At 52.2% G+C, this 16,663-nt stretch overlaps 1 protein-coding gene across 1 annotated transcript in view; it reads right to left on the bottom strand.

Annotated features, from left to right (window-relative positions):
• LOC133352940 (potassium voltage-gated channel subfamily KQT member 4-like) overlaps nucleotides 1–13,836 on the bottom strand; it is a 74,394-nt gene extending 60,558 nt beyond the window's left edge. The window contains 1 exon segment of the mRNA XM_061568946.1: nucleotides 12,353–13,836. Coding sequence (XP_061424930.1) covers nucleotides 12,353–12,771 — 419 coding nt within the window. The 5' untranslated portion in view covers nucleotides 12,772–13,836.
• Between the last annotated feature and the right edge of the window lie 2,827 nt (nucleotides 13,837–16,663).

The raw sequence follows: 16,663 nt of genomic DNA on the forward strand, positions 1-16,663 counted from the left end.
ATGGGATGAGGGTTCTGTATGGGACGTGGGTTCTGTATGGGATGAGGGTTCTGTATGGGACGAGGGTTCTGTATGGGATGAGGGTTCTGTATGAGACGAGGGTTCTGTATGGGATGGGACGAGGGTTCTGTATGGGACGAGGGTTCTGTATGGGATGAGATGAGAGTTCTGTATGGGACGAGAGTTCTGTATGGGACGAGGGTTCTGTATGGGACGAGGGTTCTGTATGGGACGTGGGTTCTGTATGGGATGAGGGTTCTGTATGGGACGAGGGTTCTGTATGGGACGAGGGTTCTGTATGGGACGAGGGTTCTGTATGGGATGAGGGTTCTGTATGGGACGAGAGTTCTGTATGGGAGGAGTCACAATCTCAGCGTCGCCCGAGTGACAGCAGCAGAAATCAAAGTCATCGTGCAATTTGTTTTTTTGAAAACGACTTCGATCCGCGGGTGAATAAATGACGCATCCCTGCGGCTCCTGACATCAGCATTGATCACGGCAATCCTCCACCCCGGGATCCTTGACTCCAGAGCTCATTTCTACAACAACAATTCACCCACGTCAGCGTCAGCGTGTGCAGGCGCCCCCGTCCATTAACACGGAAATGCTTAATGCCGTTAAATTATTCACCACCAATTAGAGCGACGTCTCATTACCCGCCCTAGTTACTCTCCCGAAGCTCAGAGAAGAGAGTGGCTTCTCGAGCAGTGGCTCTGCTTAACCTGGGGATGCACGCTGCACTCCCTGGGGGGGCAAGATGCCCTTTCTGGGGGTGCGAGACACGGGCAAAACATTTTCTAGAAAGTAAATCATCGAAAAACAAAAATGAAGCGCGGGCGTGTAAGCAAAACTTACTCCGTTTCATCAAACCTACGCACTTGTTAACATTACATTTTTTTATTTTTACAATTGAGAACTAAAGGGGTTACAAGGCTGCAGTCAAGGTCAAGAACCACCTGGTCTAGATCCCCTACTGCGTTAAACGAGAACAGTCTTCACTGAGACACCCAGAGGAAAGAGTATCTCTGCTATTAAGCCACTGGGATAAACTGTTCCCTTCCCCCCCCATCACGCTGAGGTCATTCTCCCCCTTCCCTCCCGCCGCCCAGACGGGGGGCTGGGCGCGAACTTGGTTCAGCGGCTCGGCGCGCAGTCAGCAGGCAGAGGCCGCAGACACCGCAACACGCAGACTCGGCGGCTGATGCAGGCGGCGCCCAGCGATGTTCACATGAATAATGAATGGGGCTTCAAGGAAGGGGATGAGGAGGGGGTGAAGGAGGAGGGGGGGGTGAAGGAGGAGGTTTGCTTGAGCCAGCATCAGCAGGGACCAGGAGGAGTGGTGGGGATTTGCAGGAGTGGGGGGGGGGTCAGTGTCAGGGTTAGAGTCAGGGTTAGGGATGGAGTCAAAGGCAGGGTTAAGGACACAGTCAGGGTTAAGGATACAGTCAGGGTTAAGGATACAGTCAGGGTTAAGGATGGAGTCAGTGTCAGGGTTAGAGTCAGGGTTAGGGATAGAGTCAAAGGCAGGGTTAAGGATACAGTCAAAGTTAAGGATGGAGTCAGTGTCAGGGTTAGAGTAAGTGTCAGGGTTAGAGTGAGGGTTAAGGGTAGAGTCAGGGTTAGTTTTATGGTCAGGGATTTAGTGAGGTTCTGGGTCAGGGTTGGGGTTGGGATTTGGGACAGTGTTTCTGCTCTGTGTTAGGGTTCAGGTGAGTGTCAGGGTTAGGTTGCAGGTTCCCCGACCTGTCTGTATAACGCTATCTCCAATTCTCCCCTCGCACAACGCGTGTTTTCTCCACGCCATTCCGTTTGCTCCCACATGAAAAAAAAATCAGCCAAAAAATATCTAAACAACAGCTTCCAGAAAGAGTCTCAAGACTCGTTGAGGCTTTCCTGGGGAAGTAAACACCATCACTGTTATGAATATTCCGCTCATTTCTTTGGCGGCCAATTCTCATCCCCTCCAGCCCCGCGGGACACCGCAAGGCACGCATGTCCATCAAACATTAATGCGTCTTCAAGGGGTGGAGGTGACCCGGTCAAAGGAAGCCGCGTAACTCAATCATCTGAGAATTTAAAATTACATTTTGTTGAATTTAAAATTACACGGGGACACGCGCGTGCACATGCGCGCACGCGTTTCCACCCTGCGTGTACTGTACCCGTGCGGCCCACGAGCGAGGTCATGACTCGACGAGGTAGTACAGCAAGCGGGATGTCAGCAGGCAGTACCCTCTGCCATGCTGCGCGCGCACAGGGGCGTCATCACCTCGGGGCGCCGGATAAGATTTGTACAACGCCCGGAGGCGACGGCACAGGAAGTGGGCTTGTTAACCTATCTGCGTGGACCCTTTGAGTGTTAAATTTACTTTTAAAAATATATATTTTACCAGGTAGGGCTCACTGAGCTGTATAGGTCTTTATTAGAAGTGACCTGGCTATCACGAATAAAAGGTCAACGAAGTGGCTCATTGCGTGGAAATGTACAGCAGCCAAACACTCTAAATGGATGTTCGTAAATGTTGAGGGGAGAAAACGGAGGATCCGGAGAAAAATCCACGTGACCACGGGGAGAACGTGCCGACTCCAACTATGCAGGGGTCAGGTTCGGGATCGAGCCCACGACCTCCTGTGTACCAGGCGAGGTGGTTAACATCCCGCCACCACGGCGGTGTTATCCCCTCTTAGGCAACGCTGCGTTTAGTTTCTCACGGAGAACTCCAGTTCACTACGACTCGAACCAAAAAACTGGCCAAACATCCTCCTGGAATTGATCCTTGAGACTCACAAAGACGACACAGACGTACCGATAGATAATAATTATTATTAACGAGGCTTCACACATCGGCAATCAACTGGAACAGAGACCAGCCCCAACCTCTCAGAGTCACAGAGTCCATTCGCTGCACACGTGTCGCCCCCTAAGCTCATTTTAATGAGTTCAGAGGCGGAAACTCCCCATTTCTATGACGGGATCTGTTCTACACTTGATTTTGACAGCAACTACTCCAAGTCTTCCACACCCAGGTTTGACTTTGTTAAGAGGCATTTTCACTTGAGGTTGTGGAAATTCCACACTCCTATGACAAGGGTAAGTTGATGCTGAGTTTACTAATTACATGCAACACAACAATGACTGGCAATATCCCTTTATCGAGAAAGTCTCACCAGGTGATGGTGATGATGGTGTATATAATGACAATGAAGAGAATTGTGATGATGTGTATGATGATGAAGAGTATGGTGATGATGGTGTGTGTATGATGATGACGTGTATGATGATGACGATGATGTGTATGATGATGTGTATGATGACTATGATGTGTATGATGATGATTATGATGTGTATGATGATGTGTATGATGACTATGATGATTATGACGTGTATGATGACGTGTATGATGACGTGTATGATGATGACGATGATATGTATGATGATGTATGATGATGTGTATGATGATGTATGATGATGTGTATGATGATGATTATGATTATGATGTGTATGATGATGTGTATGATGACTATGATGTGTATGATGATGATTATGATGTGTATGATGACTATGACGTGTATGATGACGTGTATGATGATGACGATGATGTGTATGATGATGTATGATGATGTGTATGATGATGTATGATGATGTGTATGATGATGATTATGATGTGTATGATTATGATTATGATGTGTATGATGATGTGTATGATGACTATGATGTGTATGATGATGATTATGATGTGTATGATGACTATGACGTGTATGATGACGTGTATGATGATGACGATGATGTGTATGATGATGTATGATGATGTGTATGATGATGTATGATGATGTGTATGATGATGATTATGATTATGATGTGTATGATGATGTGTATGATGACTATGATGTGTATGATGATGATTATAATGTGTATGATGACTATGACGTGTATGATGACGTGTATGATGATGACGATGATGTGTATGATGATGTATGATGATGTGTATGATGATGATTAAGACGTGTATGATGATGGTGTGTGTATGACGATGACGATGATGTGTATGATGATGTGTATGACTATGACGTGTATGATGATGACGATGATGTGTATGATGACGTGTATGATGATGACTATGACGTGTATGATGATGATTATGACGTGTATGATGATGACTATGACGTGTATGATGATGACGATGATGTGTATGATGATGAGGATGGTGTGTTACGACCGAGCTGGCTTCAAAAGTCAAAGGCAGAGCTATTCCTCTGCTCAAATGAGCATCGATGCAACGGTGCTCACCTCCCATTTACCGCCCTCACCCAGTGGTGGAAATTCCACATTCCCATGACGGGAGCAAGTCTCTCCATAGGACAACCACATTTGACTTCCTCTCAAAGTGATACTCATTTTATTTAACCCCGGAGGGTTTGATAGGCTGAGTCAACCCCCAACTGGAGTTGTGGCCGGGTCACCAGCTCGGCTGGCTTGGAGCGGGGATTCTTGGCAGGGCACACCTCTCCATAGCAACCCTAGATTGTCGCTGTACCCTCTGTTCCTATAATCCTATGATCAGGTTAATACTGGTAGGAACCTCCTGGTTACACCAGCCCACAGGGGATTATTGTGTCCGCCCGTCCGTCGTGCATCCAAAAATGGGAGGGGTGGGGCTGGGTGGAGAGGGGCTGGGTGGGGAGGGGCTGGGTGGGGGGTGGGAGGGGTGGGGCTGGGCGGGGAGGGGCTGGTCACCCCGTGGTGCCCTTATAAAACTCAACGTTTAACCTACTCACGCCGGCTTGTGCCCGCGCTCACAGTCGGGCATATTTGCGGAATACACCACGCCGCCGTTGACCCTGGCCATTGACTGAGCAACCCAACGTTCCTACCAGCTCCCTCCGCAGGAGGAGGAATGTGTTAGACACGAGATGCTGGACACACGATGAGGACAAAGTGAGGGAGCAGGAAGTGGGTGGGCGCCACGGTAGTTCACGGAACAGCGTTCCGGACTCTTCCGTCTTAAGTTAAGCACTGGGGATGATGATATGTACGTGTTGAAGATGATGATAACGATGATATGTACGTGATATATGTGTGGAGTCCGCAACCATCGATTAGCATGGTTGGCTACACATGGTACGAAAAATGTTCAACATGCATCCATACATAATGACGGTGATGATACAGAATTTGATGATGACAAAAGTGATGCTACCAAGCCAAAACGAGATCAGGATTTGAACTCAAATAATGATTAGCACAGAGCTTCGGGAATTGTAGAAAAAATGTAATCCAAGTAATAAGTGTGCATTGCCCTTTTAATATCCCTCACCTCAGAAAACATTCTCATCGCTGCTCATTGACATTGAAATGCGTCGCTCCAACTCTCCCCACACCATTGCCTCACCGCCAAATCCCCCTCACCTCATAACCACCTCCAACATCCATTTCATCCTCCCGTCTCTTCTCGCCCCAACTCGTGTTTCTTCTCTTATCCGCGCTCTCGTCTCTCTGCCCGTGCGATTGCAACGACTGCGTGCGCCCCCCCCCCCCTATTATTTTCGCACTTCGCCTTGCGTTCAAATTCGAAGATTGCCCGGCGAGTCGCTCGATCGGGACGACACGTAGCAATCACCACCCCCGCCAGCCTGCCAGCCCACCAGCCCACCAGCCCGCCAGCCCGCGAGCCCGCCAGCCCGCCAGCCCACCAGCCTGCCAGCCCACCAGCCCGCCAGCCCGCCAGCCCGCCAGCCCGGCGCTGACTCGACTCGGGCCCCAGGCCACGTTCGTGAGCGACACTCTCGAGTGCTCGGCACCGTCACGCAAAATCAACTTGAAATTTGCTCAATTTTTTTCGATTTAAAGCTTTCGTGACTGCAGGGATTCATCTTCTTGGTTCTTTCGGTAAAGTCACGTAGAATGGAAATAATAAAATAATTAAAATAAAACATTCTTCACCTGAGGACGGCTGCTTGCGTTGTGGCCGAAACGTTGTGATAATTATTTTACTATGTTTTATTTTTATTATTTTATTATTTCCAATCTACGTAACTTTACCGAAAGAACCAAGAAGATTGCTCAATTTTCTTCGTCAGTGACCATGTTTCTGATCCCACTTGACTGAGGTGGGGTGGGGTGGGGGGTAAACAAATGTTTTGCACAGATTAAAAACTGTCCTCTTCGTTATCCAAAAGTGCTCCAACCGGCTCTCGTTAACCTCTTAGTCCCATCGCGACGGTCTGGTCGGCCATCAATAACTGCGCGAGGCAGACTCCCTCTCTTGTGGCTGGGTCCTTCCAGACAGATGTCCTGGAATTGTTGAACAAAACTTAGTGCACATCACTTTTACCTTTACTCATTTATCTTGAGCCCAACTCCGCAAACCCGTCTCTGTTAATGCCATTCAATGATTTTCTGTACTGTAGATGATTTCCACTGGTTGTTATAATGACTGTAATCAGCAAATATGAGATGGTTAATGATTTCTCTCCGTTCGTGTTTGTGCCTTTGATTCTCCACTCCAAACTTTCAGAAAGCATGTGTTGTCACCGCCGTCGTACAAATCTCGGCAGTAGCGGTTCCTTCTTTGTCGACAGTTTTGTTCATTTCTGTTTATCACTGTTATATTAGTATTAATAAGCGACATTGTAATGGCTTGCCCTGTTACGGCACTGTAGAAGCTGCCGTTATTGTTTTATCCACTTTGGTTTGTCACAGTTACGTTTACACCGACTCAAATACCTTCTCATCATGTACAAAGGCCAGGTATCATGGCCGAGGCTTTTTTATTTATTCACCTCGGCCCATGTTTTAACCCGTGACGCAAACACCACGGGCGAGGGAAGTAGGGTCAATGATGCGATGCGTGGTAAAAGGAACGGGAGGGAAGAGCGAGGAGAAAGAATGGGAAATAAAGAGGAAAAGGAACGGAGAAATGGGAGCAAAGGTTCGGGAGAGATGAGTGTCGGGGAGGGAGAGGCTCCACAAGAGCCTCCACGCTGCTGCTGCGGCTGCTGCATGGAGAGGCGGCGGAGACGGTTCTCACAGTGGGCGGTGACAGGGAGAGGGGAGGGGTTCAGAGTAGGCGAGGCGAGGCCACAGACGAGTCTCGTGATTTACTGGAAAGCTTGACTTGATTTCAATTAATAGATGAAGGTGGTCAATGGTAGAGAAACCTTTCGCGAAATTCACCTTGCTCATACTAATGCGATTCATCGGCCTCTCAAATGTACACTTTCTCTCCCTTACGATCGTCGTGAATAATTGATGGCTGCATTACAAGAGGCTGATGGGGGGGTGTAGTGCTTCGAGCCAGTTTCTCGCCCCTTTTGCTCGGAAAAATTAAGAAGGCTTCATTTCATTGGTGGAGGGACTTCATTCACGTACAAACATTCAGTGAACTGGTCCGCGAACTTCCACCTTTGCATTTGAAAAGTGTGGCTTAATTCCCGGGATACATTTTCTTTTTTTATGGAGATCCGCGTCCATTTAATCCACGAGTATTAGGGCCCTGAATCTGTCACGTGCTACTGTGCCACCTTTCTACCATTTGTGACTTTCCAACTATCAACATTATCATTATGGACTTCATCATTAACACAAATGCTTTGAATTACACAACGAAACAGAAAGAGTAGCACATGGATCAGAGAAGGACCACAAGCCAAAGGCGTCGTGTTGACGGTTAAGGAAAGTCATCGGGGTTTGGGCGGAGCGCCGAAGCAAGTGGCGGAGATCGACGGACGAGACTGGCGACGGAGTGGCGGCAGCCAAGGGAGAGAACACTCCAGAGAGGACGCCCGCTGTGGAGATGGAGCGATGAGATCCGCTCGCGCCCAGGAGCGAGACGCAATGCGGAATCGCAGCACCTCGAGGGACGATGACAGCGGGCGACGGGGGGGGGGGGAAGAGGTCGTATCCAGCAGTGGACAGAGCACGGCTCACGATGACGTGTCGTCGCGATCGCTGTCACGGCACCTCGCCGGCCAACAGGGGCCGCCACGCTCACCGCAATGTTACACAACAATAGTAAAATGATGATGATGAAATAAGAATAGTAATGGCAAGAATTGCTTCCGAATGGAACCGTGACCCCCAAAGTCACGACGAATCCGTGAACTGCGAGAACAGGGAATGGTCCCAGACGCAGGGATGCGCACACACACGCGTGTCAGGGATGCGCGCACACGCAGTCAACGATCGCACCCCCGGAGTAACCACGTCCCTCCTTCACAAACGCCGACATTCATGAGCTCGTAACAAATAAATAATACAAACAAACAAATATGGATGAGGGTGAACGAGGCAGTGGCGCAGTGGTTAGCGCACTTCCCTGTGAATCCAGAGCCCTGCATTCGATTCCTGCTCAGGGCTAACATCAGTGGCGAGTTAGATATCTGAAGCAGTCCATGGACGGCTCTCTTAGCAACTCGCAATGACCGGCCGTGGTGAAGTATGATTAAGCGGTATGGGGATGGAGACTTTCATCCAGCAGTGGAGTGACAATGGTGGGATGAACGTTATTCACCCGAATAAATCGCTCGCGACGATTGCCGCTTACTCAGCGGGTAGCGGCAGACTGCTCTGCAGGATCGCAGCTTTATGAATGTGACAACGATTGCAAAACAAACAAAAAACAATTTCAGAGGAGCAATCGATGGACGGTCCCCCCCCAGCAGCAACCTGGGCTCCACACGAGGGTCATCCCCCCGTGTGACCAAACCGGCCCGGATGCGCCCGATCTCAGAAGCAAAGCAGGTCTGAGCCTGGTCAATACTTGATCACATGGGCTGGGCTACAAGGTCGGTGGGTTTTTTTTGTCAGTGTGGGTTTCTCCCCCGAGTGTGTGGGGATTGTGTTTTTATTTTCTTCTGGGAGTCTCCAACATGACAATACCGGGACCCCTTCCCGCACGTCTTATACGAGCCTTTTGTGGGTGGATAATTTAGAACGAAATCATTGGCACACGGGTCACGATCCACAGCTTTACAGCCACAGCTCGGTGGCGTTATTCTGAGGTTGCGTCACCCAGACGTGTGCTTAATTTGAACTAATCATAAAAATCAAAACCATTGATCTCGCGCCGGGTGGGTAACGGTGCACACATAACAAATACCCAACACGCTCGTCAATAACGCAGCTCTAAAAGGGAGCGCATGTAATCGGTGACATTTCAGCCGCATAACCTCCTCCATCCGTCTGTTGTGAAGACAGGCCCTTGCCCAAAATGTCACCTGTCATATATTTACCCCTTCTAGGGCCAAAGTGCTATTGACAAACGCGCTGAGTTACTAAAGTCATCAAGTGACTTTGATTACATTGCTTTGAAAATACCAAGTATGGGACGATAATATGTTACATTACTTCTTAAGCCTTCTATCATCTCTAATCAGTTGACTCTTTCAAAGTCACCCTCCCAACAAACACTGCCCCTCTCTCTCTCTCTCTATGTCTCTCATCTTCTCTTCCCCCATCTCTAACAATCCTTCCCCTCTCTCCATCTCATCCCAGCTCCCTCTTCCTCCTCTCCCCACCTCTCTCCCTCTCGCCAATTTACCATCAGTGGTGAATTGATGGCAGAAAGCAAACTGATCAGACAGCCGCGGAAGCGATGCAGTCCGGCGCTCCCCAAGGGCAATTTTGAGCAAAGCCCATCGCTTGCATTTCCCCGTGTCCCCTTCTCCCCCCGTTACAGATTTGAGAATTCCTCTCGAACCCTCAACTCTTGAATTCTCTCCTCCCGAGTCGCTCTAAAAACTGCCGCCTCCGTAACGGGAATTGGCCGTGACTCGACTAAATGTGGGGCACCTCTTGCTATCGTGATTCCAAGTTGCAACCCGACGTTGTTTTTTTACACGTCTGGCTAGAGGGACATCTCGAGCAGCACGCTCCAGACGGACACGCGCGCACACGACGTAAAAGCTCTCCCGTGGATGTAATCTACAGGATGGTCCAGATGTCTTGTGACCCCCCCCCCAATTAATTGACCCCTTAAAATGTGGTTTTCTTTGCATATTCATTTCTGTTTTAAATGAACCTTACTTCAGCAAAAATCAAGTTTTAGAATATTCAATGGGGGTCGCGAGAAATCTGGACATCCCTGGACATGTAGAACATCACGATGTATTCCTTCGCATGTTGGTGAGTGGGTGAGTGAGTGGGTGAGCGAGTGGGTGAGAGAGTGGGCGAGTGAGTGGGTGAGTGAGTGAGTGGGTGAGTGAGTGAGTGGGTGAGTGGGTGAGTGAGTGGGTGAGTGAGTGGGTGAGTGAGTGGGTGGGTGAGTGAGTGGATGAGTGGGTGGGTGAGTGAGTGGGTGAGTGGGTGAGTAAGTGGATGAGTGGGTGGGTGAGTGAGTGAGTGGTTGAATGAGTGAGTGGGTGAGTGGGTGGGTGAGTGAGAGTCCAAGTGTTGAATCAGAGCTCACCCCCACTCACCGCAGCGTGGTCATGCCGTGGGAGTGCACAATGACTGTGGTCTACCCCAACTCTCCACACCCTGCACTATCCACTCCCTGCTACACTCTCACCATGATGCACCCTCTGCATTGCACTGCTGCATGCCCTTAACCCCCCCTCCCAATCCCCGCTGCATTCTCTACTTACTGCTGCAACCTCTGCACCCCCTACTCAATACTGCACATCCTACTCCGTTGCACCTCCTGCAATCTCGACTCACTGCTGCACGGAATTTCACCCACAAAGTTACCCGCTTCCTGCACACGCTGCTGCACTCTATTTGTTTTCCCTGCTGCATAGAAGTTGACCCACCTCGTCCTCTGCACTCACTACTGCTGCTGCTGCACTCACTACTGCTGCTGCTGCTCCACTCACTCACTACTACTGCTGCACTCACTGCTGCTGCTGCACTCACTACTGCTGCTGCTGCACTACTGCTGCTGCTGCACTCACTACTACTGCTGCACTCACTACTGCTGCTGCTGCACTCACTATTGCTGCTGCTGCACTCACTACTGCTGCTGCACTCACTACTGCTGCTGCTGCACTCACTACTGCTGCTGCACTCACTACTGCTGCTGTTGCACTCACTGCTGCTGCTGCTGCACTCACTACTGCTACTGCTGCACTCACTGCTGCTGCACTCACTACTGCTGCTGCACTCACTACTACTGCTGCTGCTGCAATCACTGCTGCTGCTGCACTCACTGCTGCTGCTGCACTCACTGCTGCTGCTGCACTCACTGCTGCTGCTGCTGCACTCACTGCTGCTGCTGCTGCACTCACTACTGCTGCTGCTGCACTCACTACTGCTGCTGCTGCACTCACTACTGCTGCTGCACTCACTACTACTGCTGCTGCACTCACTACTACTGCTGCTGCACTCACTACTACTGCTGCTGCTGCACTCACTACTACTGCTGCTGCTGCACTCACTACTGCTGCTGCTGCTGTACTCACTACTGCTGATGATGATGCACTCACTACTGCTGCTGCTGCACTCACTACTGCTGCTGCTGGACTCACTACTGCTGCTGCTGCACTCACTACTGTTGCTGCTGCACTACTGCTGCACTCACTACTACTGCTGCACTCACTACTGCTGCTGCTGCACTCACTATTGCTGCTGCTGCACTCACTACTGCTGCTGCACTCACTACTGCTGCTGTTGCACTCACTGCTGCTGCACTCACTACTGCTGCTGAAATCACTACTGCTGCTGCACTCACTGCTGCTGCTGCACTCACTGCTGCTGCTGCACTCACTACTGCTGCTGCTGCACTCACTACTGCTGCTGCTGCACTCACTACTGCTGCTGCACTCACTACTGCTGCTGCTGCTGCACTCACTACTACTGCTGCTGCTGCACTCACTACTACTGCTGCTGCTGCACTCACTACTGCTGCTGCTGCTGTACTCACTACTGCTGATGATGATGCACTCACTACTGCTGCTGCTGCACTCACTACTGCTGCTGCACTCACTACTGCTGCTGCTGGACTCACTACTGCTGCTGCTGCACTCACTACTGCTGCACTCACTACTGCTGCTGCTGCACTCACTACTGCTGCTGCACTCACTACTGCTGCTACACTCACTACTGCTGCTGCACTCACTACTGCTGCTGCACTCACTACTGCTGCTGCACTCACTACTGCTGCTGCTGCTGTACTCACTACTGCTGATGATGATGCACTCACTACTGCTGCTGCTGCACTCACTACTGCTGCTGCTGGACTCACTACTGCTGCTGCTGCACTACTGCTGCTACACTCACTACTGCTGCTGCACTCACTACTGCTGCTGCACTCACTACTGCTGCACTCACTACTGCTGCTGCACTCACTGCTGCTGCTGCTGCACTCACTACTGCTGCTGTTAATGATGATGCACTCATTGCTGCTGCCGTACTCACACGCAGGCGTGGTAGATGAAGGCCCACCCGCGGGGTCTCTCCAGCAGGTTGTAGAGCACGTTCTGCAGACGCCGGTAGCCCGGGGCACGACGCGGCTGGTGCCTCCCGCTTCGCACGCGCATCGCCATCCCCGACAAGGGGTCCCCTTGGAGCCCCGGAGCCCCCGCGGCTCCCCCAGGACCCCCCCCGGGACCCCCGGACGACTGCAGCCCCAGCAGAGAGTCAACGTCGTCGCGGCCGAAGCTCCCACCACCTCCTCCTCCGACCCCGTCGCCTACTCCTCCTCCTCCATCACCACCACCACCTCTTCCTCCACCTCCACCGTCCTTCTCGACCAGGGCTGCCCGGAATCCGACGCGGCCCGCGGCAGCCGGGCTCCCTGAGCCGCGCCTCTCGTAGTCGCGGTGTGGGACCGGCATGGCACAGCGTGGGGGGTGGTGGGGTGGTGGGGGTGGTGGGGGGACTACCACGGATTTCAGGTGTCGAGTCCGCGGCGCGGCTGTCTCGCGGCGCACGTGTTGAGCGGGCGCATCGCTGGTGGCGCGGACGGGGCTGTTGCTGCTGCTGATGGTGGTGGTGGTGCTGGTGGTGGTGGTGATGCTGCTACTGCTGATGGTGGTGATGATGATGATGGTGCTGGTGATGGTGGTGGTGATGGTGGTGGTGCTGCTGATGGTGGTGGTGCTGATGGTGGTGCTGATGGTGGTGGTGGTGATAGTGACCTGGTCTGAGAATGCTGCAGATGCTGCTTATGAATTTGATGGTGATGTTGTTACCGCTGTTGTTGATATTGATACGGCTGCTGTTGCTGCTGCTGCTGCCGACACTGATGATGATGATGGTTGTTGTTGTTATTCTGCTGTTGATGATGATGGTGCTTTGTTTTATATATAAACGATGACTGCTGCTGTCGCGACTGTAGTTGTGGTCCCGTTGGTTGATATTATCGAGACAGAGAGACGGAGCGAAAGTTCCCGGTTCGACTCCGATGCGCGGCGGCCGTGGGTACAGCAACGAGTCCCCGTCTCAGTGGCGAATTCCGACAGATTTCCCCGTGTCTCCACGTGTCTCCCCGTGTCTCCGCGGTCTCCTCGTGTCACCGGAGCTTCCTCGCGTTAGTGTCTCCGCGTCTCTACAAACAGCCCCGCGTCTTGAGACAATTCCCTCCGCACGCCTCTCGACTCTCTAGCCACTCCCATCCACAACCACCAGCACCACCAACCACCACCAGCAGGCACCACCAGCAGCACTCCAGCGCAAGCCCAGAGGTGTCACTCACCGCCCCCGGAGGCCCCTTTGCCGCCGACAGGAGGCTCCGAGCTGCCTGTGCCGCCCATCCCGACACGAACCACCACCACCACCTCCTCCTCCTCCTCGCCACTTGAGCGCACGGCGACGGCGGCAGTCGTAGTGGCTTCAGCGTTGGCGCGCGGAGCTATCCGCCGCTTCTCCCACTCCCCCCACCAGCAGCAGCAGCAGCGTCGTCTCCAGAGGCAGCGAGTCTCAGCACTGACCCCCCCCCCCCCCCTTGAGTGAGAGTGAGCGCGACTCTGTCTCTCCCTCACTCCTCCCCTCTGTATCTCTCTCTCCCTCTCCCTCCCACCCCTCTCTGTCTCCCTCCCACTGGCCCTCCAGTGCCTCCCCCCTCCCCTGTCTCCCTCCTCCAGTCTTCCTCTCTTCCCTGCGACTCTCTCCCTCCCTTCTGTGGTCTCCCTCTCGCTCTGGCTCTGTGCTTGTCACTCCCTTCTGTGTTTCTCTCTCCCTTCTGTCTCCCAACGTGTCTCCCTCCTTCTCTCCCTCCGTGTCTCCCTCCACTCCCCCTGTATCCCTCCCCGTGTCCCCCTCCGTGTCTCCCTCCGTGTCTCCCTCCACTCCCCCTGTCTCCCTCCCCGTGTCTCCCTCCACTCCCCCTGTCTCCCTCCCCGTGTCTCCCTCCACGTGTCTCCCTCTCCGTGTCTCCCTCCACTCCCCCTGTCTCCCTCCCCGTGTCTCCCTCCACTCCCCCTGTCTCCCTCCCCGTGTCTCCCTCCACGTGTCTCCCTCCCGTGTCTCCCTCCACTCCCCCTGTCTCCCCCCCCGTGTCTCCCTCCCCGTGTCTCCTTCCACGTGTCTCCCTCCCCGTGTCTCCCTCCCCGTGTCTCCCTCCCCGTGTCTCACTCCCCCTGTCTCCCTACCCGTGTACCCCTCCACGTGTCTCCCTCCCCGTGTCTCCCTCCACTCCCCGTGTCTCACTCCCCGTGTACCCCTCCACGTGTCTCACTCCCTGTGTCTCTCTCTCTCTGTGTCTCCCTCCCTGTGTCCCCCTCCACTCGCCGTGTCCCCCTCGGTGGTCTCCTCCCCGCGGGCGGGAACCCTGACCACGTGCTGCTGCTGTACCCCCGCTGCCCTCGTCACGTGATTTAAAAGGCCCGTTTCCCCGCGTGCCGCCCCCTGCCTAACGCCCGCTGCATCATCAAAGAAACAAAGATCCCCCGTGTAGCCTTAACAGACTGTTGGGGCAAGTGCTGTTAGCGAGCACCTATGAAGGCCGGCACGGTACACGAGGGGGTGGGTGGCCAGCACCACTGCCCGACCGCCTTTGTATCCCCAGTGGCGATGTTTACACCGCACCAGGTACTCATTTGAGGCTGAGTCGACCTAGGGGAGTCTCAGGACCGGTTTGGATAATCGCCACTGATGGTGTTGGCCGTGAGCGGGAATCGAACCCGGTTCGCCAGGTTCGTAGCGCAGCGCGCTGACCGCTCCATCATGATCATCACACAATGTACACACAACGCACAGACTACACACAACACACAATGTATAGAACACAACATACACACGCATGCAAAGATACCAACACACAATGTACACAAACAAATACACATTAAAAATATACACTCATCTTCTTGGTTCTTTCGGTAAAGTCACGTGACTTTACCGAAAGAACCAAGTAGAGGAATCCCTGCAGTCACGAAAGCTTTAAATCGAAATATACACTCAGTCATGCCACACAATACAAACACCGTGGATATGCATATATTCAGAGATACATAGCAATATATACACGTTAAAGAAACACGTACCTTTTGCATACAGGGAAACTCGTTATGCTTGTCTTTTTATGGAAGGTCTTGCCACGTTGTTGCATATTAAAATCGAGTAGTTTGCAGTGTAATTATTTAATATTTGGCAAGGTTGAAACTTTGATGACGGTACACTTTGGCCTATTCTTCCTAATGACCTCCCTGGATCTTTAACGTCCACTGTGAACCTTGTGACGCGTCGTATTTTATGGTAAATATCCACCCAGCGCAGTATTAATCAGGGCGGCTGATGGGTTTCGAACCGTGGCCCTCTGCAGAAATCGCGTGTCACCACCCCAAGTCGTCGCATACTGTGCATGAACGATATAACATACACACGAATATTTGCAAAAAGACAAAGACTCCCCCCATCCATATAACGTGAACACACTTTTAGGGGCAAGCACCTAGGTCCTGGGGGTTGGGTGGCCAGCACCACGCCCGATCGCAATTTGTCTCCCGAGTGGCGATGTTTACACACCGTACCGGGTACTCATTTGAGGCCGAGTCGACCTAGGGGAGGCCCAGCACCGGTTCAGATAATCGTCACTGGCGTTGTCCGTGAGGGGGAATCGATCTCGGGTCGCCGGGTTCGTAGCGCAGTGCGCTAACCAACACGCCACAGCTCCCCACACACACACACAGGTACACACATACAATGTACATACCACGTGCACACCGCTCGCATGGAGTGGCGACGGAATGGCAAATGAGATACCGCGCCCTGCTGTTGGGAGAAACGAGATCAGCCCACGTGGCATCAGAGGACTTGCGAAGGATGATGACGAGGCGGCTTTCATCCAGCAGTGAATTAATGTTCGATCACGACACGTGGTACATGCGCATTTGTCTACTCATGAAACTACACAAATACAAATCATACCGTAGGCACCGCCTTTTGCTTTGGAGAAACCAATGAGGCCGGAATGGCACACGAAGAGGAGGTGGTGGTGGTGGTCATCGCCACGTCCGCTCGTATCCTCGGTGTTGCTATGAACGCACCGCACCGGATACTCGAGGCAGAAAAAAACCCAATCCAATCACTTCCAACAAAAGCACCCCCCCCCCCACCTTCTCATTAATGACGTTTCCTCATCTCGTTCGTCATCTCAGTCGAGGTGTGCGGAAGCAGCAACGGGGCAGTCAAGTGGCGAATGTAAAAAAAAAACTAATTCGCGACCGTGAAAGAACACAGACGGGGGGAGGATCACGGACACTTCCGGTATATATTTTTTTATTTCCACTC

This window comes from Lethenteron reissneri, chromosome 42, assembly GCF_015708825.2.
Source record: "Lethenteron reissneri isolate LAM-NWPU_2019-01 chromosome 42, ASM1570882v1, whole genome shotgun sequence".
Lineage (NCBI taxonomy): Eukaryota > Metazoa > Chordata > Hyperoartia > Petromyzontiformes > Petromyzontidae > Lethenteron > Lethenteron reissneri.